This window comes from Lepisma saccharinum, chromosome 12 (assembly GCF_977018435.1).
Source record: "Lepisma saccharinum chromosome 12, izLepSacc3.1, whole genome shotgun sequence".
In the NCBI taxonomy this organism is placed as follows: domain Eukaryota; kingdom Metazoa; phylum Arthropoda; class Insecta; order Zygentoma; family Lepismatidae; genus Lepisma; species Lepisma saccharinum.
This window is the reverse complement of record NC_139240.1, coordinates 58,344,725-58,366,427: the sequence shown is the minus strand read 5'-3', so window position 1 is coordinate 58,366,427 and position 21,703 is coordinate 58,344,725. Positions and strand designations below refer to the sequence as shown.

At 38.3% G+C, this 21,703-nt stretch overlaps 1 protein-coding gene across 9 annotated transcripts in view; it reads left to right on the top strand.

The window, feature by feature from the left end:
• The window catches only part of LOC145996132 (eukaryotic translation initiation factor 4 gamma 3-like), a 198,690-nt gene that overhangs the window by 106,383 nt on the left and 70,604 nt on the right, over positions 1-21,703 (top strand). For 8 of the 9 annotated variants that reach the window (XM_083132444.1, XM_083132440.1, XM_083132437.1 and 5 more), the window contains 3 exons: positions 10,361-10,523; positions 14,518-14,729; positions 16,108-16,813. In XM_083132444.1, coding sequence (XP_082988570.1) covers positions 10,361-10,523; positions 14,518-14,729; positions 16,108-16,813 — 1,081 coding nt within the window. Of the gene's footprint in view, positions 1-6,682; positions 6,838-10,360; positions 10,524-14,517; positions 14,730-16,107; positions 16,814-21,703 lie in introns of those variants that run through there. The other variant, XM_083132446.1, reaches the window with a different exon arrangement.

Below are 21,703 nucleotides of genomic sequence, written 5' to 3'. Positions count from 1 at the left end.
CGTATCTTTTGGCTTGAGGGACTGTAGTAGCTGCACTTTGTAAACATACAGTCGCAAATGCTTACACAGCACTTTGTGTACCGTTGAACGTGGAATGTTCAACTGCCTGACTGCGGCACAAACATATTTTGTTGGGCTACGTACAAAAGCTTCACGAACACGTTCAACATCCTCTTCACTTGTGCTTGCTCGTCCAGCTCCCTTTTGATGCAGGACTATCAGTTTCCGTGAACTTTGTTGGTCTTGATGGTGGTTCTCTGCCATACTTAGTCCTGATATTTCGTTGAACCTGTGTATGAGACCTTGTATATGAAACATGAACCACACTGTGCCTTCTGTGGAGTAGTCATTTTGTGGAAACGTGACCTCACCTCTTCATTACTTAGTCAATGTACCTGAAAAAAAAAAAACATTAAAAAAACTTGAGTTTCTTTTTTAAATGAAGGCAACAGAACTGAGGTATCTCTTTCCATTATTTAGTTTAGTTGTAAAGATAAATTGTGGACACACGGTAGAACTAAATCTCGGAGGGACAATTCGTTGGAAGCAGACAGTGATGAGTGCATTGATTCTCAGCACCTGTAGACTGGCATTATTTGCTTCAAATTCTCCTCACACAATGCAGAGTCAACACCCAGAACCACAGTGGCATGCACAGATTTTTCATGAAGGGGCCTATGCCTTTTTTGTACTCTATCTACATTTTACCATCTTTTCCTGCATTATTTTTAAAGGAATTCTGAACTGAAAACCTTGGCGACGTCCATACACCCGTCATTGGATATATACAGCGGCGGATCCAGGCAGTTGAGTGGCGATTTCCAGTCCAGTAGTTTGCCTCACCGAGAATCAATTACTCTATACGTATGAACAATACATGATTCTGGTAGCAGGACAGTGGCGCAGGAACGGGGGGGTACAGGGGTACATTGTACCTCCCCAAATTTTTGAAGGGGGGTACTGTACCCCCCTAAATCCGTAAATCGAGTTGTACCCCCCTTTGGTAATTTGACAGCAGACGCAAGGTGCTACTGTTAAAAGAACCTATTTTAAAATCACCCAATAAAAAAGTGAATATTTTTTATAACTTATAAGCATTTATCTTCCTTACCACAGAAATTCAAACCATTGTAAAGTGATTCTACTACATTGTGCTTGATACTAGTTAGTTCATTGACCTATGTTCTTACATAAATCTTTAAGGAGATGAAAATTGTTTAAAATGTGTGTGGAACGATGGAATCAGATTTGCTCTCAGAAAATCACGCTGCATACGAATGCTCCTTTGCGTAGGGGGGTACACTTTTCTAAAGTGGTCGCGTCGATTCGAAGATAAAATACAAATCTTCATCAGAAGAGTGTATGACTGACCCCATTTTCTTTTGAATATTGAAAATGGAATATTCCGAAACGTAATACTTACACGAACGAGACGAGACATGACAGACCAACTTGGGGGGTACAATGCACTCCTGTACCTCACCCATATTTTTCATAACTTTGTAAGAGGGTGTTCGGAAAATTATACTTAAACATATATATTAAGAGATTTTTTATAAAATAGAGTCCAGAGTAACCTAGCTGAGCATGAAGTGAATCTAGAATATGTCCTAGCATCTTCAAAGTGGAAACCGAAACAAAAAAAAACACAAACAAGAACGAGAAGGACGGACCTCACCACACAGGAGACGAGATGAAGCTGTGACAGTTTTCGACTCATCGGATTGCGATATTATTCCTAGGTGAAATGCAATTTTTCCTAGACATTTAAACAGGGTGGAATCTGCGATTTTATCAGAGGGGGGGACTTATTTTACCTATGTATTAGGTATACTTATAATTGGACATTAATTGCTTAAAATCCGATTTTGATATCGAATGCAACACAAACACAACGCCATTTTAAGTTAAACACTAAAGTCAAACTGTAAGAAAATTTCATTAGTCAGATGAATGCACGAGATAAATGAGACTCACTGGAGGTTCTATTGGTAAATTTTGGATTGGATTCGCTAGGTCTTTGGAGTGATAGGAATGTTTGATAGATTTATTTGGTTTATTTTACTTCGCATTTCTGCCACTTTTAGCTAATCGCGAAGATGAGGATGAGTGATGATATGATGGAATTGATGGACACTCACAAATAACACCCCATGCCCAGGCCGGGTTTAGAACCTGGGACCTCTGGCGTCATAGCGCACTATGCTAACCCTTCTGCCACGGAGACCGGCGAGGCGGGAATGTTTTTTGGATTTTCTTTGTAGATTCAAAAATCTGTGAAGCGCATGCTTTTGTTTACATTTAAGTTCACCTTTTCACATAAACAAGAAATTTACATGTCACCTTAAAACACACGCATGTATCTGCATTTAATACTATTCCATATGAAAATAAACCTTGGCCGGCTCTTCATATTGTCCACAAAAAAAAAAAAAAACAACTTTTGAGCGTATGGCTTTCCTTGCTTCCTCTGAGATCTGAAGAATTTAGATTTTGTATATGTAATGATAGTACTTTCAGTGCTTGAAGAGTGTCATTAGCTACATATATAACAAATAAATGCTTTGTCAAGTGTTTCACAAATATTTCGAAGTTAGACTTCATCGGGAACCATCTCAACGCAGTTTTTTTCTTTTTTAATACTACGCCCTATAGATGTCTGAGAAAATACCAAATAGGCTACATGGCTTCTAAAAGGCATTGGATGTGGTATACATTTGCCATAAATTGTTTAAAGATATTTTTATGCGTAGCTATGGGACTTTAAAATTAGAATGAACTGATCTGAATTGGAACTCTATAAGTATGATAAACTGATTCAGTGGGTGGAAGATGATTATTCTTGGTTGGGCTGGCTCAAGATCCTCCTCAGCCCCTTTAATCTCACCCTGCATTAAAATGAAAACATGTATCTTTGTTCGCAATTTTCACATTTCGAACTCCTGATTTTCCGTTCCGTTAAATCCAAATAAGCCCAGAAAGAGGTCCAGAGCTTTATATGTTTCACAATTGTTATCAGGTTTTAAAATCTGTTAAAAAATCTAAGAAAAACAAAAGAAAAATATATTTATGCAAATTTTGCATTAAATAACAGGACATTCGCGTGTGCTGTTCTAAAATAGAATGTTTCCCATGGCTTCACATTATACCTGTACCTAGGTATCATGGACTTATTTGGAGGGGGTCCAAGGGGTCCGGACCCACCCCCCGAAAGACTTATCATGTAGTGAAAGTAATAATCAAAATATAATTGTGTAGCATTAAATATATAATCGATGGCTATTTCCGCTCAACTTATTGGAAGGCAATGAATTTCACTCATACGGTTTTGAAGGGTTCCAAATATTTATGCACAGTACTTATGATGATATGCATAAAATATTGATCAGCAACTTTACTTTTCGTTAATTGGATCTAACCCCTTTTTTGTTATTCAATAAATATTAAATTATTTTTCTATTTGACATTAAATGCTTACCAAGGCAGTTGTTTTTATGCAAATCTTGGCGATCTTAACTACATGAAAGCTATATAATGAGTACGTGCTGTTATATATCTATTCTTTCACGATCTTTTACCTGTTCATGTAATAATAATTAACATTAATTAATTTACATATTTAATTAATATTTTAATTTAATATAATTATTCTAATTATTATTATGTATTATTATTGCAACACTTGGTTTGACCCCCCGAAATGTATTTCTAAATACGTGCAGTAGTGTGTATATAATATATGAGTGTGTATATACTATATATGTATATATATATATATACACTATCTGGCCATTCGTCATCGGACACCTGGAACGAGTACTTTAATCCGGTTTCAGGCATCCGTCAGTATCGTGTGGGGCCACCTTTTGCAGCAAGTACAGCCGCAACCCTCTGAGGAAGACTGTCCACCAAATTGCGATAGGTTTCGATGGGAATCCTGCTCCAATCCTCTTGCAAAGCGGCGAACAACTCTTTAGTGTTTTTTTGGGCGGTGTGGCCTGGCTCTCAACCGGCGCTCCAACTCGTCCCAAAGATGCTCAATCGGGTTGAGATCAAGACTTTGGGCAGGCCAATCAAGTTTTTGCACACCCATATCCTCGAACCACGTGTTGATCACACCTGCCGTATGACATGGGGCATTGTCGTGCTGAAACAGATAAGGGCCACTACCGAATTGTGCCCACAATGTCGGTAGTGCAGAATTGTCCAGGATCGTTAGGTATGCATCTGCATTCATGTTTCCATGCACTAACACAAGAGGACCAAGACCATACCAGGAGAAGCACGACCACACCATGATGCCACCTCCGCCAAATTTCACCGTGGGTACGAGACACTCTGCTAGAAATCTTTCTCCGGGCATACGCCACACCCACACACATCCATCGGACCGCCACAGCTGGTAGCGCGATTCATCACTCCATAGGATGGATTTCCATTGCTCAGGGGTCCAATTACGGCGTTGGTTGCACCACTTGACACACCGGCTCGCATTGCGGGATGTGATAAACGGCTTGTGAACAGCTGCACGACCATGGAAACCAAGTGCACTGATTTCCCGGCGGACAGTACGATCACTTGCTACACTACTGGTAGCCGCATGAAACTCTTGTGCCACCGTCTGGAGCGAGGCCATCCGATTTGACTTCACCACATGTTTCAAGCTTCGACGGTCCCGATCTGTTAATATTTTCGGTTTAGGTGGTCTGGATGGGCATTTGACAACCCCCTCCTGCTTCCACTTCCCGATAACATCACTCACAGTCGATCGGGGTATCGCAAATTTGTTGGCAATCTCCGTGTTGAATGCCCAAACCTGTGGGCTCCGATAATAATTCCTCGTTCCGCATCGCCAAGTTCGCGTCGTCTGTCCATAGTGGCTGCTCTACCTACTGTGCGGCTGTTCTCCACCTGCCATGCCTTTTATAGCTCGTGGTCACGTGCCCAGGCGCTTCCACATGCCTTTGGTGGGGTGTCCGGTGACGAATGGCCAGATAGTGTATATGGGAGGCTGAATTTTGTACCCCCCTAAATGAAAAACGTTCCTGCGCCACTGTAGCAGGAAGCATCTATGTTGTAGAGATTAGCGGTTTTTAAAATTAAATGTCTGTCAAAGGCCGGAATCATGGGCGTCGGAAGGGGAATCGAACGGGTCGGTGCCCTCCCTGAAATTGACATATTTCATTTAAAGATACAAGGAAGACGAAAGTTTGTTACTCTTATTGTTAAGACCAGAAATAAAGTTCATTTAGTTAGCCTGTTAACTTAGTGACAAAAAGCGGAGCAATTGAGTCTTGAAAAGTATTAGATAACAATATCTCCAAAAACCGCCCTCTCCGGGGATTTGCTCCTGAGTATATACTTGCTATTTAGCATTCTGGACTATTTTTTTTCTTGCTCGAGACTCCGGGTGTTTTTTTTTTTTTTAAACCAACCGTGTCCCCGCATAAAAGTGTCTGGGAGAGGGGTGCTGATCACGTCACCTGCAATATGGCAGAGATTGAGAATGTGTAGTATCCTACCTTCACACCCCTATATACCCCAATGGCACGGTTCAATTAACAAGAAATAGCTTAACCTAACTAAGACCCCGTGTACCGTATTTCACCGAATAATAGTTGTACAATTTTTTTAGTCCAAAAATTTGTTGTAACTTCCAGTAATAGTCACATCAACGAGTCAGGCATCGAAACCAATAAAAGTCACGCAGAAACTTTGGACACGTGATTAAATTTTATGTTCGTACTTCGCAACACTAGTAAATATTCTCAAGTATCATATTTCGAATATAATACACAAATTAATAACAACTATGTGCTAAAGTTTTTCAAGCCTGTTCACCAAACTGTCACGAAGTAATTGATCGATTTGGGCTATCCAATTTTGACGTTATTCACTATTATTCCGTGCATCTCAATCTTGCACATTATATATATACACAGTGTGTATATATATATATAAACTTTGCATAGTGGTCGCACCCCATTTTAAAAACAAATAATAATTGCCATAAAATCTTCGATGAAATACAGCATTTCACATGCTGAAAAGGGCGTACAAATAAACAGGACGTCCGTTCACCCGTCTGAGGTCTATATATTTCTCTACTATTTGTTCGAAGCGTCTGAGGGAGGGCCTCCCCAATGGTGCAGTGGTATCGACGTCGCCTTGCAATGAAGGGATCCCGGGTTCTATACCCGGGGGATGCATATAGTGGTTCAAACTGTGCACAAAATTTACTTAAAAAATACGACGCGCATGTAAAGGGGGTTAATCACGTCGCAACCAGTACAGCTGAGATGGAGAATATGTGGATCCTTACCTCCATAATAAGTTTTCTGTCAAGCTTTATTTCTGGTAGGGGTATGGGAGAGAGTTGGCATCATGTGTAATATGAAGAATCGAAACTCAACTTGTAGTATTTTTCCTTTGTTTTTATTCAGTGTGAGTCGATGTTTTTTTCAAGATTTTTTTTTGTTAACCCGCGAAAATAAAGTCGTGGCACTTTCGTAAAGGTTATACATTGCTTAATTTCTGAGAACGAAGCAAGCACGTTGGCAACGGACATGGTAGGCGTCGCCCGAAAGCAAGTCTTCAAACATGTAGGTCGTGGCGCGCGCGCGCGCGTGGAGTATTTCCAGGAGCTGCAAGTTTTCACCGCTAGATGGCAGTAGTATACTGAGCTTCGTAGTTGTGCGACATTCGTGGCAGCGGACGGTGAAGGAAGATATGAAACGAGCCACCATATGGGAAAAGTTTTACCCATTCTAGTACGCGAGCATTAATTGTGTACTTTAGAATAGCGAAATGTATCGTTACATAGGGTTTCAGACGGATGTAAGTTTCATACACTTTTTGCTTTATATTCTTAAGTAGCTTGGATTCTAGAGTTGATTTTCAGGACGTATATATGAGGTAGCAATATGCTTCCATCTGTTGGCACTCGTGGTGGATGTTGCCGCCTCGTCTACAATATAGAATGTTCATAGTTTGTAAGATTCAGCGCAAAGCAAAGTGTGGTGTAAAGTTTTATTGCAATGTTCCTTAAGTTTTTATGTGAAGGCTTAAGTCTCGATTCTCGGATTGTGTAACACGCCTATGCTTAACTTTTACTATTTTGAAGGAGGAAATGCGAGTACAGGATGTAAAGGCAAGGTGGAATGGTTAATGGTGATGCTTTTACGAGAAGCCTTGTTTTTACAGCTAAGAGTAAATATTCGGAATTCCCAGAAATGTTGACTGTTTCACGCAGGCACGAGGTAACGCCGAGCGCACAAATTGAACACGTTGGGAGAGTGGAGTGGCGATCTTTTTCGAGTGAAAGTAGCCGGTGCACATTAAGATTCATTTTGCCATTTATTTAATGTTATTGTATGGTGGTTTGGATTTTTTTTGTTGCTGAATCAGGATTTTGTATTGGTTTACGTTGATGAGCGTTCTGCCCAGGGAAATCAGGGAGGAGTAGTTCCTCTTCGGCCGGCACTAAAAAAAGAATATGACGTTAAATTTTTTAATCTATAGTTCTCGATATTTGTTTCAAGTTATGCAAATCACAATTATCTAAGATATTTGGTTTTGGGATATGTCTCTCACACGGGAACTCTCTTTTATCCCGGAATATTGTAGTTTTAACACTACATACAGGGTGGCCCAAAAAAAGGTAGCATAATACAACGGTTCTACATTTTGGTTACCTTTTTGGGCCACCCTGTACTTTACCACATGCAGAACATACATAACACCACATAAACCATTCATTCATTCGCTATAACACATCTCTGCAAGCAGTGGTGGGGGTTTTGCCACTTTTGGTCCAACACTATGCTAAATGTTCAAGGGGAAATATACTGGTTTTGGCACCTTGTCTGGCCGGTTTTGAGACTCAATCGCGCCACTGTCTGCAAGCTAAAAAATAAAAGCAGAAAATATTCACGTGAAGCATGCACTTCATAAACCTCCCAAAATTTTAAACTTTTTCTTTGGGGGAGGGGGGAGGTGCGGAAGATCCACAGACCTCAAGAAAATAAAAACGTAATTCTGGGCACACCACATATTCAGATCAAGTAATGGTGTGTTTATAATTCAGTTTTAGAAGTAGGGGGTGGGGCACTTGTGAAGTGTTTCTTTAGTCTGAAAATAGATCCTGGCTGTGCTCATGGGGCCAAATTGGCATGTAATTACTAAAATTACATTGCAGTTGTACTGTGGATAATTCAAAATGCAGTTTAAAGCTAGAATCGACGTAGTAATTGATGTGATGTTCTTGTTCACCCATATTTAGTGAAGTAGATCTTAAAAACTTGAAAATCAAATTTGCCTTGGAATAATGTAGGAACCAAATTTTTATCTATTGGATCCTAATGTAATATTGAATCACGAACAAGTGATATTGCCGGCAAGAGATTGTAGTATGTAACTGTTGAGTTTGTACTATTTTATTGTTGGGAAAAACTGCTTTACAGTTGAAAGTAATGTTCTTTTAATAGGAAGATCTTGATGTTTTTGTAAACCAGTTGAAGGTGCTGAAACCAAAAACTAGAAATGCATGGATGCAGTCTAGCCTAATAAGTCTGTACATAAAAAAATGTAAATATAGACAAAATATATCCACAACAAATGTAACGCATCCATCAAGAGAACATGACCGACTTACATATCTGGAGTAATTTTTTTTTGTTACCAGACTCAATTTCTTCTGCAAATCATGAAATTGTAGATACTTCTCTCTAGAACTAACTATTTTTCATAGAAAATTTGTGCCACCATGTGCCTGTTATTCTCAGCGACCATAATTTTACCTACCATAGCAACAAATCTTGCTGTTTTTGGATGCACCAACATAGAAGAGCTGCCCCTGTATTGACAATTTTTTCGCTTCACATGTACTACGGGGGGAGGTTGGGGGTGGACGTCTTGTACTTGTCTAGTGCAGAGAATGGGCATGGGGCGGGGACATATCACAATGCGTTCGTATCTTAACTGGAGCAAAAGGTGTAGTTTCTATGTGAAAAGGCATGAGGCAAGGAGGGTCAGAGACTGGCATGGAGAATACTGTTATTCCGTCCGTGCTATAGGATGAAATTCACATGAAACGGGGACTTGGGAGGTACATGTTCTTAAATTGGGCACTGATCATCAGTCCCTGGTCACACACAAGGAACCTGCTTTCAATTTACCTGTCGAGCTACTCGCATAAGCGTGTAGAAGGCAAAAATTTAACAGTGAAGTATATCCTCTCCCTTTTTTGGTAATGCCATAATTTCCTCCTACAACACCAGTTATCTCAGGTTTCATTGGGTGTTCCTTAGTGTGTCCCTTCATTGATTTCATCATCACATCCTCATCTTCATGACAGCCAAAAGTAAAATAAAGCACATTAATCTCTTAAGGAAAATGCTAACCATATTACTAACTGCCACTGTGACCCACTAAATGAATTAATTACATAATTAAAGAACCACTCCTTATAAATTGATATGCCCCTTGCCCACCAAGTAATTCACTTCATCCACAATTAAATAAGATCAAAGATAATGTTGAAATATTTTATATAATTTAATAGATTCTACTTATTAAACATAGTAACAAATAGGTAATAAACAATTATAACAAACATAACACATAAATAAGTAAAAGAATTGGGATAACAGCGTAATCTTCACTGTAGCTAAGTATAAGATGTACAGTGAAACTTAGATTCAACTTGTTTTGAAATTACCTATCATTTCAAGCCGAATTAGAAAACACATGACATTACATTTAATCAAAACAAATGCTTATTAGAATTGCTTAGATTTACAAATTTGTAACAATTTAATAGTTATGAAGCAGCATATCTTTCACAGAATGGAAGTTAGTGTAATTCTACAAGGACAGTGTGTGCTTGTGGGTCTACTACACTTTCTATAACTTATTCATGCTTGTAGAATTTTCACTTTCTATAACCAGTTATTCGTGCTTGTAGAATTTTCAATGAAAAATGCAGGCTCGACCATGACTCAAATGGATCTCTCGCTTAGCCTGATTTTTCTCTGCTGCTGTTTTACCTGTGTGGAATCGTCTCTTGGCAGTTGTAGCGCAATGAAATTGTTGCCTTTGAAACACTGTAAACTTCGATGTTGCTTGGTTCCTTCTAGCGTAGAGATGGTATGACAGACTCCTGGTTGAGTCTGCATCTTTTGCTGAAAATTCTATGTAGTACATCTCAGTGTGCCAAATCTTCGTTATTCATATATGTATTAGTACTATGATTTTGTTTATTCTCAAGTTATTAAAATATGTACAAGTTGTGTGAATTTACATGCAATGTGTTTGCAATTGAAGCAAGTTACTACAGTAATTATTTCCGATGTATTTACAGTTTGCAAATCAACCTAGGCAACCTAGCCCATACCATTATGCACCAAATCCAGGATCATCGCAGCCGTTGTATATGACGCATGCTCCTCCTGCTCCACATGCACCGCAGCATGCTCCAATGTTCACAGGATATCCAAGTCCTCAGGCGCCGCAGGGTGCGCAATGTAAGTAACATTGGTTTTATCCTCAATTTTTTTGTTACTAAAAAAAATTGTTACCGACAAAGCAAGAAGCATGGACAGTTTTAGTTTTGATGTTTTAGTTTTAGTTTAGTTAGTTAGTATGCAGTTGTAGGTAATGAAGTGACTACTTTATTATAAATGCTCAGATAATTGTGAAAACTCTATGCTTAGGAGTAATCCAATTTGTCTGAATTTCCTGTGAAATACCTTGGAGTTTATAGTGTTATGGATGTCTGTAACTGTCAAGGGCTGTGATGATATCTACAAAAAGGGTCAAGTTTTGCGCCAACCTCTTTGGCAGAGGGGTTAGCACAGTGCACTACAAGCATAGTAAATTCCTGCACATAGTTGCCAAAATTGGATTGGAAAAGTGTAGTGAGGTGAATACCATCTCATGTCCATTATTTGTGCATGATTCTTTGGTTGTACATATCAAATTATGTTTCCAGCATGTAGTAGATTGTACATACAAATTATTTATTGAAATGTCTTCTTCCAAAGAAACTCATATTAGAAAAGAAATTCTAATATTCCGTACACAGTGTTACTTCAAAATAACTTCACTTTATGTAAGCATGCAATACCTTTTTTTTAAGTAGGCAACATTTCAATACTGACATGGTATTTTTGTGCATAAGTGTAACAAGCAATGCAGGTTTGCTTGTAGTACGCCTGTTTACTGATTCTGAAGTTGAGGATTATCAGTTCATGTCTTAATAACTTTGGCATTAACTTTTGTGTGTTAGGAAAACATTTGTGCCACCACTTTCTAATAAGATCTTTGAAATATCATGCCTGCCTTACGAATGTTCCATAGCAAGACACCTGTATTGGTGTCACAGTTGAGCAAAAGTGATCATACTTAATTAATATGTATGTTTTCAAAACTTGCATGTAGTTAGTTACACAGGGTGGCTTCTCGCAGGGAATTCCTTGAATTTCTGGAATTACGCGTGAATTCTATGTGAATTTTTCTCCGTGGACGTGAAAGAGTGCAACTTTTATTAATCTAAATGAATTCATACAAGTCCTCCGAGGCAAGTTTTTTACCGTTTAGCTTTTAATTTTTTTGAGGAAGGAGAATGAAGCTGCTTTGAAAATAAACCGAATTCTCTCAATCCGTTTACTTGGTTCTGTCCTTTGCAGAACAATCTATCTGACATGCAGAAGATTATTGCAAGATACCTTGAAGTTTATTAGGTAAACTTGAGTTTGAAATTCTCATACAATTGAAAATTTTTTGTAGATTAGTATATTCCATAACATTTGTGACTTGTGTTTGTAGGTATTTTTCAAGTTGGAGTATGTGAAATGACAAATGTAAATTCTGCACCTTAATAGTACATGATACACCGTTAAATTGAATGAAATTAGAATTTTTTGGGTGCATTGGTGGGTGGTAAAACGTGAGGTTGAAGTAGAGAAAACATCTGCTTGTACCCTTGAATTTTTGGAAAGTTCTTCTTGAAAAGCAGGAATGATACTTGATTGATTTTTAGGATTGTCGGCCGCCCTGTTAGATAATTCGAGTGGCATAGTTAGCTCATTACTAACCATTATGAATGAAATGGTGTGTAAAATAGAAATGGTGTGTTAAATGTAATAACTAGAAGCATGCATATTTCGTTTTTGAAAAGATGTGAAATGAACTGTAAATGCAAATTTATCTCAAACATGAAAATTAGAGTTTATTTACTGATATCACGCTTTCTGATGGCTGAATTATGCTGAGAGTTACGCAAAACATGGAAAATTGATTCTGTTGTAAATATTTGTGAAACAGCAATGGACTCCTTTGTACGGGAATAAACTTAATACTCTGGCAACTACTTAAATGTGCTATTAAAGGAAAATGTTTATTTTGTGTAATAAGTATAATTTTAAAAACGAATTCATGGTTTAATTCACCATTTTAACACCAAATTGCCATTTTATATACTGCATGTGACCCCTAAATGTGCCCAGTTTTTGTGTGGCCCTAATGTAACTGGCATTCCTTGCTGGGTACTCTTTATGCTATACATATCAAATTTTTATTAAGCCCCCACTAAAGATATCAGGGATCAAATTTTGATAAATATGAAAAATGAGCATTTTCAAACTAAAAACAGCTTTTGTTTTTGTTGAAAAAACAATATCAGTTTTGGCCCTAAATGTCAGCTATTTTGATTAGAGACTGTAAGGAAAACGTACAGCATGTAGAAACTTAGCTTGAAGTGTACTGAAAGCAATTTTTTACCCAAGGTTTTGTGTAATGTGTTATCAAATGTATCACAACAGTCTGGAAGGGCCAAAAGTGCTGGAAGCCAAGAAACAGAAATGGCCACCATTTTAAAAGTGATATAAGAATTATGGCCGCGGTGGCTCAGTGGGTAACGCCTCTGACTACCATGCTAAAGGTCCCGGCCGGTTCAAATCTGGGAACTTTTCTAACGATGGAAGTGGCCCCGGTGCCCACCCAGCGTCGAATACCTGGGGGAAACCCTGGGGGGTAAAGGCGGTCAGGGGCATGATGCTGATCACATCACCCCCACTCACGACCGGATCAAGAAAGTGTGGGGCGTTACCCCCACACCCCCTATACGCCTCCATGGCGTGGTGCTAAGCACAGGGGAAAACACTTTACTTTTTTTTACCTTTATAAGAATTATATCCCATTTTGAACTACCCTTGCATAGGGGTTACAAAATAAGAAAACATTTCATAAGGCAACCAGTGGTGGACCACTTGGTACGGATACACCGAATGAGTGAAGTTCACAATTTTTTGCGCACCTTTATGCTGCAAATTGAGATTCCTTGTGTGGGTTATCTCAATGGCATTGTAATCAAGGGGTCCCAGGTTCAATACCAAGAGAAGATTGGTCTCTGGCTACAGGACATCTGCATGATCGAGTCTCCTGGGTGGAATTGTAAAAACTCTCCTGAGATTTTGTCTATACTCTGTCCCAGCTAACTGTAGAGCAAGCGAATGAGAACAAGTCTCTGCGCAAGTAGTGCCGCGAGACTGCTCCACCAATGAACACGTAAGAGGAACTGAATTGCTTCGAGTAGTGTAAAGTGACTGTAGTTACCATCCTTCCCAGCAGCGTGTACTGCTTCGCTCTGGCCACTCTTATTTCCTGCACTTCTCTGACGCTAGGTGCAGCCTTACTCCACAGTTAGCTGGGACAGCAAATAGAGTATGAGACTGGTGGTCACCCACCATTATGACTAAATTCAAGCGCTATGAATGAGTAGTGTATCGTGGTCATGGAAACTGGGATGACTGGGGGTTCGTTGTGCTGATCACAAGTTAACCTGTAACTGGTTGATGATCTCTCACCTCTGCTGAGTCATGTGGGAGTGCGATCGGCAGGCCCTGGTCATTAGGTACCTCAGAGAACTGGTCTAGCATTACATTTGAGTGAAATCTATCCATTCATTTTAAAATTGTGACAAAACTGTGAAAAATACTATTGTCATGGTTGATACATGGAATTGATGTTACACTCTAGGATAAAAGAAAATGAGTATTAAGGATGGTGGTTACTGTTTTTCCCCCCCAAAGTGTTCAACAGAAAATCCATGTAGTTCACATTCTTATGGTGAAGCAAGCGCATATGTTTCCAAATGTCCTTCCGTTGTCACGGCTAAAAAATTCTACCTTAAACTGCTTGGGAGATTTTGATTTTGCTGGACTCTTCTTTTGATTCTTCGTGGATCACAGTTCTTTGGGTCTCGCTATAAACCGTAGTACAGTTATTACTAACCCATCTGAGCGTGCATGGTGGTGTTTAGTAGATATTCTGACATGTTAGTCAAATCAGATCTTTGCATTTTCAACTCACTTGTCTTAGCATTATTTCATGACTTGTGCATAACCGTATCAATTTATCGACTTGGAACCACTTTCTGACAAGTCTTCTTTGTGGATATTAAGTTTCATATGTGAAACCTTGTTCACTTATTAATTTGTATGAAATTGTTGATTTCAGACTACTACGGTCAACCACCTAACATGCCCATTCCTCGTGCTACTCCAAGTATGAACCAACAGTCACAACAGCCATTGCAACAGCAGAAGAGGCGAAAGAATGCTTTAAAAATAGTAGACCCGAAAACAGGAAAAGATGTTAGTGAGGAAATTTATTCAGGAAGTACTCCTCCTCGTTCGGGGGATTCAAGTGCTCGAGAGACTCCATTATCGGTAAGTTTTATGCTAATATACAGTGAAATGTGAATAGCTCCAGGATTTATTCATTAAGACATGTGTAGGAGGATGTGTGTGTGAATGGTAACTATTAGTGATAGACAAACCTTTACAAATATGAATGTTTTTATTGCATTTGGTTTTAAAATATTCATGTTTCGAAAAAGTAATTTGGTGTTGGTTGCTAATCTTCTTGGATGAAAAGAAAGGTATGTATACTTGCTCTGTTGGGCTAGTACCAACATTACCTGGAAAGTTTGTAGTGAGAGAGAGTTACACCATCCCATAAGTTGTTCAGTATCCAGGAAAAGTTCCTAGATGAGGTTCTTTTCATATATTTTTGTCATTTTTAGATTAACTTCATGAGAAGAGAAATTACAACTTTTATTAATCCAAATCCCATTGAATTTATACATATTTCTAAATGCCCTGAGGCAAGTTGTTCTCAGTTTAGCTTTTATTTTTTTCGTGGATAGAAAAGATAGCTGCACGAAGAACAAATTATCTCATAGATGGGAGTTATTACAAGATATGATAGCTTGAAGTTGATTAGTTAAATTTGAGTTTCAAATTCTTATGCAATTAGCAATTTTTCGTACAGCAGTATATCCCATGACATTTGTGTATGTGTTTGTAGATATATTTTGAGTCGTATCTGATATGCCAAATGTTAACTCCACACCTTAAATATTTGAAATATATATTCAGTTTAATTGAATTGTATTAGAATTTTTGGATGCATTCAAATCACACGGACCCTTTATATTTTTAGAAAACTGGGGGGGGGGGGGTGAGAGGCAGTAGTACATAAGGTTGAAATCTGCGCGTGCCCTTAAATTTTTGGAAAGTTTGTCTTGAAAAACCGGGAATTGTACAATGTGGTGCAAAGTCATCACCTGATTTTCTTAGCTTATAGCTTGTTTTAAATTAAAGTAGATTTTTTGTGTTAAACTTTTATTGATACTTATCTTAAAAAAATTGAGGACATAAAACTTATAACATCCAATAAATGACCACCATTTGAATTGATGCAAATGTGGGCACTTTTTATTGTGTTGGTGTTGGAAAGAATCTGCAGGGAAAAGTTTTCAAGTTTTTTTTTTGTAGCAGTGCCCATTCAGACTATTGAAATGAATGCACCCTGGTGCAAAACTGTCACTCTTCGCTTAATATGTGGCACGAGCAAGAGAAGAAAATTTCTTGCATACAATACAATTACTTTAGTCGGATAGTTACTTCGACTGCAAGTAATGCATTATTTCCACACACTGATGGAAATTTTATATCATAAGTGCATGTTTGCATTTTTTTTGGTAATTTTTAGGTGTTAAAAATGTGCCAATTCTTGAGTGATGTGCATTTTTCTTCCTTTCAGACCACAGGGACTCCACCTGCAGACGTTGCTGCAGAGTTTGCAGCTAAAGTGGCTATGGCGATGGAAACTAGTGAACAAACTCAAGTGAACCTTGTAAATAGAAATCCTAGTGAAAATTTGAACAGTTTACCAATTGAAAAAGTAACTGAAGTAAGTCAAGAAATAAAAGATTCTAGGCAACAGTCTTTAGATAATAGTGACGCTAGGAACATAATAGAGGAAAGTGACAATAATATATTGCAAGAACCTGTTTCACCTGTTATAGTAAGTGATATAGCTATAGAAGATACAATAAAACACGAAGCTATTCCTAATAATAACGTAAAAGAAACAGACATACTTAGCAATGAATGTATTGCATCTCCGCCTGTCGTGAGCGTGTGTAGTGTGAAGACGTTGGACGTTGACTCAAACCACGAGGAGTCTGTTCCTTTGTATAATCAATCCAATGCGGTGACGAGTGTTCACTCTCCTGTCGAAACCTTAGAGCATATGTCTCCAGTCATGATGCCTGTGGCACCGGGAGTGTTGGTGCAGACTTCATTGGTTCCTGAATTTGCTGCGCATGTAGAGATTGCAAATGCAGCACAGGTGGAGAAAATAGAAGAATGCAATACAGAACGGAGGGAGCGTGAGAAAACTGTTCCGGAAGTCAAGGTGGAAGAACCAAGAAAGCAGAATGGTGAAATTCCATCTGAACAAGACAGTAAGTAGTGTATTTAATATAGTATTTCAATTTAGGTGGTGCATCTGTAGTATGACAGTAAAAAAAAAAGTCTTACGACATTGGTCGGCACCATACTTATTAAAAACGACACAAAACACGATAAAGTACACTTTAAAAGTATGTCTGAGCTTTCGACTCCATCTCTTGAGTCATCATCAGGGCTGGTTGAGAGATGTGGTTCAGGTTCCGCAGGCGCTACTCGCTGTATTTGCTGAAAGATGTTGTTGCAGTCTTGCACTCTTAAGTTCTTGGTTGTTGAATTGATCGCTGGGGGAGGTGGGTTTTTAAGTTTTACTGTGTTATACAATAATGTGTACACATGATTAAAAAAACAAATAATCCCAATGACAATTTATGTGGAAATCTTTGTCATGATATAACACTAGGGCTGAGTTGATGCCAGTGGTATCAGTATCAGAAAGTATCAGTTGGGATTCGTCCCCCAATACCAGCAATACTTTCCATGGAATTTGGTCTAATTTGTTGGTAAATTGATGCATATAACTTGAAGAATATTGATTAGTATTTTGAACAAATTTTAATTATTGCAAATTTTCAAGTATGTGTGTGAATCTCTATCAGTTCAGCCCTATTTAACACAGTAAAACTTAAAAATCCACCTCCTTCAGCCATCAATCTAAACAACCAAGAACTCTCCAACACTGAAAGACTGCAACGGCCTCTTCCGGCAGACACAGCAAGTAGAAGTGTCTGCATATTGTCAACCTTGTCTTCTTTGCCGGCTCTCGACCAGCCCTGATGATGATTCAGAGATGGAGTTGAAAGCTTGGACAAACTTTTAAAAAGTCTTTTATCGAGCTGATTGTGTGTTTTGTGTTTTGTTAACAAGCAGATCAGTAGTGTTGAACTGGAATTAGCATGTGAGCTTGGTGAGTACTTAATTTTTGCTTTCAGCCCTTTTTTTCAACAGAGCCAAGGATCGTACACCAACACCAAATCTTTGTACCTGATTGAATTGGTCACATGAACAATGTTGTATCCAACAAAACAAAATGCCACAGAAATGGCAAAACAATCAGTAGAGGCATGCATATTAAGTTTTTGATGGAAACTCTAAATGTGAAATAACATACTGTAATGTTCATTTATCATGTGTGAGAAGTCCTAGATGAATTTTCCTACCATATTTTGTCACGAAAAGAACTGCAAAATGTGAAATAAACTCTACATTAAATTAGCTTATTTACTAAGACTGAAGTCTGGATTACCTTGAGAGTTATGCAATTCACGGAAAATTGATTACCTGCTGTTAATATTTGACGGCGTAAATTGACACCTTTACACAGGAATAAATTTAAAACCATCATAACTACTTAAATCTACTATTAGAAGGGAAATATTTATTTTGTTTAGTGTAGATTTTGAATCAAATCTATGGTTTTATTAATCATTTTAACACTGAATTATCATTTTTATGCTGCTTTTTATACCAAAATAAGCCTAGTTTTCGTACCAAAATCTTGATTTCTTATTATTCATATGTGGCTCTAACAATGAGTGACGTTGCTTTCTCTTATGTGTCCTTGCACAAGAAGTTCCATGATGTAGAAAACTCATGAAATGTCAGGGTGGCTGGCTACTCACCAGGAATACTTTTTAAAATCCCAAATCCATTGAGTTTGTACATATTTATTAATGCCCTGAGGCAAGTTTTTCAGTTTCTTTTATTTTTATCGAGGAAGAAAACTAAAAAGCTTCTTTCTTGGAAAATAAAAGATAATTCCGCGGTGGCTCAGTCGGTAATGCGTCTGACTACCATGTTCAAGGTCCCGGGTTCGATCCCCGGCCGGTTCAAATCCGGGAACTTTTCTAACGGTGGAAGCGGCCCCTGCGCCTACCCAGCGTCGAATAACATGGGTACCTGGGGGAAACCCTGGGGGGTAAAGGCGGTCAGGGGCGTGATGCTGATCACATCACCCCCACTCACGACCGGATCAAGAAAGTGTGGGGCGTTACCCCCACACCCCCTATACGCCTTCATGGCGTGGTGCTATGCACAGGGGAACACTTTACCTTTTTTAATTCTCTCAACCCGTTCGCTTTGTTAGTGTCCTTTGCAGGACAATGTACAATTGTATCTGACAGACAGATTATTATTACAAGATGCAAGGGCAATTTGGGAAAAATTTGCACGTGCGAGAAATAGCCGGCTATAGCGATGTCAGTCCTGTGGCACTGTGTGCAGTAGTTCAGTAAGCAGTGGAAGGAGAAGGTTGTTGTTGTTGATTCGCCCGCTTTAACAATTGAAAATGAAAGCTCCCAATAGAAAATCCCGCCAGATGTGAAGTGCGTGCAGTAATAAGATTTCTCTGTTAAAAAAAAAAACTTTCGGCAGCTGTGATTCATTGCAAACTGTGTAATGTTTACGGACTAAACTTCATGAGTGAAGGTGTCGTATGTGAATGGTGTCGCATGTTTAAACATGGACGACTGATGTGCACGATGGGGCAAGAAGTGGGCGCCCATCTGTAGTCGGCAATGAACTTGTGCCGGAAAGTGAGAAAATGATCCGTGAAGTCCGTCAATTCACGATTCTGTTCGCTTTCCCCAAATTTCTCTGACTGGTTTGAATGAGGTGGTGACAGAAAAGTTGGGATACCACAAGTTCTGTGCTCATTGGGTTCCAAAACTCTTTCTGAGGAGCACAAAAAACACCGAGTGGGTTCTGCTTTAGACTTTTTCTCGCGTTATGCCAAGAAAGGATAACAATTTCTTAACAGAATTATGACCGGCAATGAGACCTGGGTGTCTTACGTGAACTCTGAAACCAAACAGCAATCAATGGAGTGGGGTCATACACATTCACCAAAGAAACTGAAAAAGCTCGGCAAACATTGTCTGCCAGAAAGGTTATGGCAACAGTCTTCTGGGATGCTAAAGGAGTACTGCTATTGAAGTTAATGGGAGTGTGGTTCACACTCAAGTACTTTTGGAGCAGTTCCGTTGGGATGTTTTTTTGATCATCCACCCTATAGCACACATTTGGCACTGAGCGACTACCACATCTTCAGGCACATGAAACAGTGGCTTGCATCGCACTGCTTCAACAATGACAATGCGCGTCACGATGCTGTTAGAGGGTGGCTTCGTTTCCAGGCGGGAGATTTTTTTGCAGAAGGAATTTCAAACCATGTAATACATTATGACAAGTCCCTCAATTTGAATGGTGATTGTCATTTTCTGAATCTATGAGTGTCTGTCGGCGATAACCAGATGGCAGTTTATTTCCGAATTGCCCTCATAAAATATCTTGAAGTTGACTTCTTTTCCGTTGATTAGGTAAATTTGAAATTCTTATACAAATAACAATTTTTCGTAGATTATCATATCCCATGTCATTTGTGATTTGTATTTCTAGTCTGAGTATGTGAAATGCAAATGCAAACTCTGCACCTTAAATTAAATATATATACATATACTGTTCAATTGAATTGAATTAGAATTTTTGAATACACTGGAATCGCATAGACCCTTTATATTGTTAATATATGTGTGTGTGGTGAGAGATGGTAATACGTAAGGTTGAAATAGAGAAAACATCTGCTTGTGCCCTTGGATATTTTGAAAGTCTGCCTTGAAAACCGGGAATTACACTTGAATTTTATCATGGTCTTAGAGTGGCCACCCTGAATGTGACACCACCATATTCTTGAAGGTAAACCATTTTCCTCCAATTTAATGTATCTGTTTACAGAAGTGTTGCTTACATTGTTGTTCATGCGACCAATTAAATTTATTGTGAAAACTAACACTGGAACAGTCTCATGACTCCTGTGCATGTAATTATAATTTTAGAAAAAAATATTGAAACACACAAAATTGTGCTAATTTTGTAATATTATTTATAGCCTGTTACGAACATCACTGACTAACACTAAGCATGAGCAAATTTTGTATTCTTGACAGGAATTTAAAATGAATTGAACCCAATGAGTTATATAACTTGCTTTTTCAGGAAAATGTAAGGTGGAGCCTGTATATTGGTATCAGAAAGTATCTGCTCAACTTTCATTACTTGATATCAGTCAATACTTTCTGGAGTCTTGATATCTTTTAGGACCTGCAAAAAATATTGCCCAATACTTTTGCAATTTAAATATCTTGTAAATAATGTAAGGTGTATAATATCTTCATAGTTCATGGAATATTTCAATGCATAACTTGGACTTTTGAGGTTTAATTCCAATGTAGTATTTGTGTAATCTACATATTGTGAACACACCTTGTGTTAAAATGCAAGAGTATCTGCAATTCCGTTGGTATCGCCTGCACCAAGATTTATAAGCATTATTTGCATTCTACAGAAACTTTCACATAATTAGAAATAATTCTGACTGAATTAGCTATCAAGAGATGATTACCACACTGCAAACATGTCAGATCCTCCTCCATAGAAGCCTCTAAATGTGACTGTAGATATATTTCGATTATTGTATGTAGTAACTAAGTTGAAATTAGGGACATAAGTATGGGTTTTGACTAAACTTGAATTCACATTTTTCTCTTGAGTAACTTATTTCACAAAACTTATCCTAGGAATGTCATGCATGATTGCATTTTTAACTACTTCCTGAGATTTTCTGCTTCACTGATGGTTAGAATAAAATAAGTTTTAATATTTTTCGTATTGTTAACTGCATATGAATTACAAGTGTACAATATGGTTGTCATTTTATGTAAAAGTGTGACATTCTGATATACCACTCTTTGAAAATAATTGAGGATTGTGTATACAGGAATGTAATGAAAGGTAATGTTCTGTTTGATTCAGGATTAAGTGTAGAACATGAGGCTGTCCTTGCACTAGGACTCTTTGATTGAAGACACGATGTGAAACATTTATAGCTT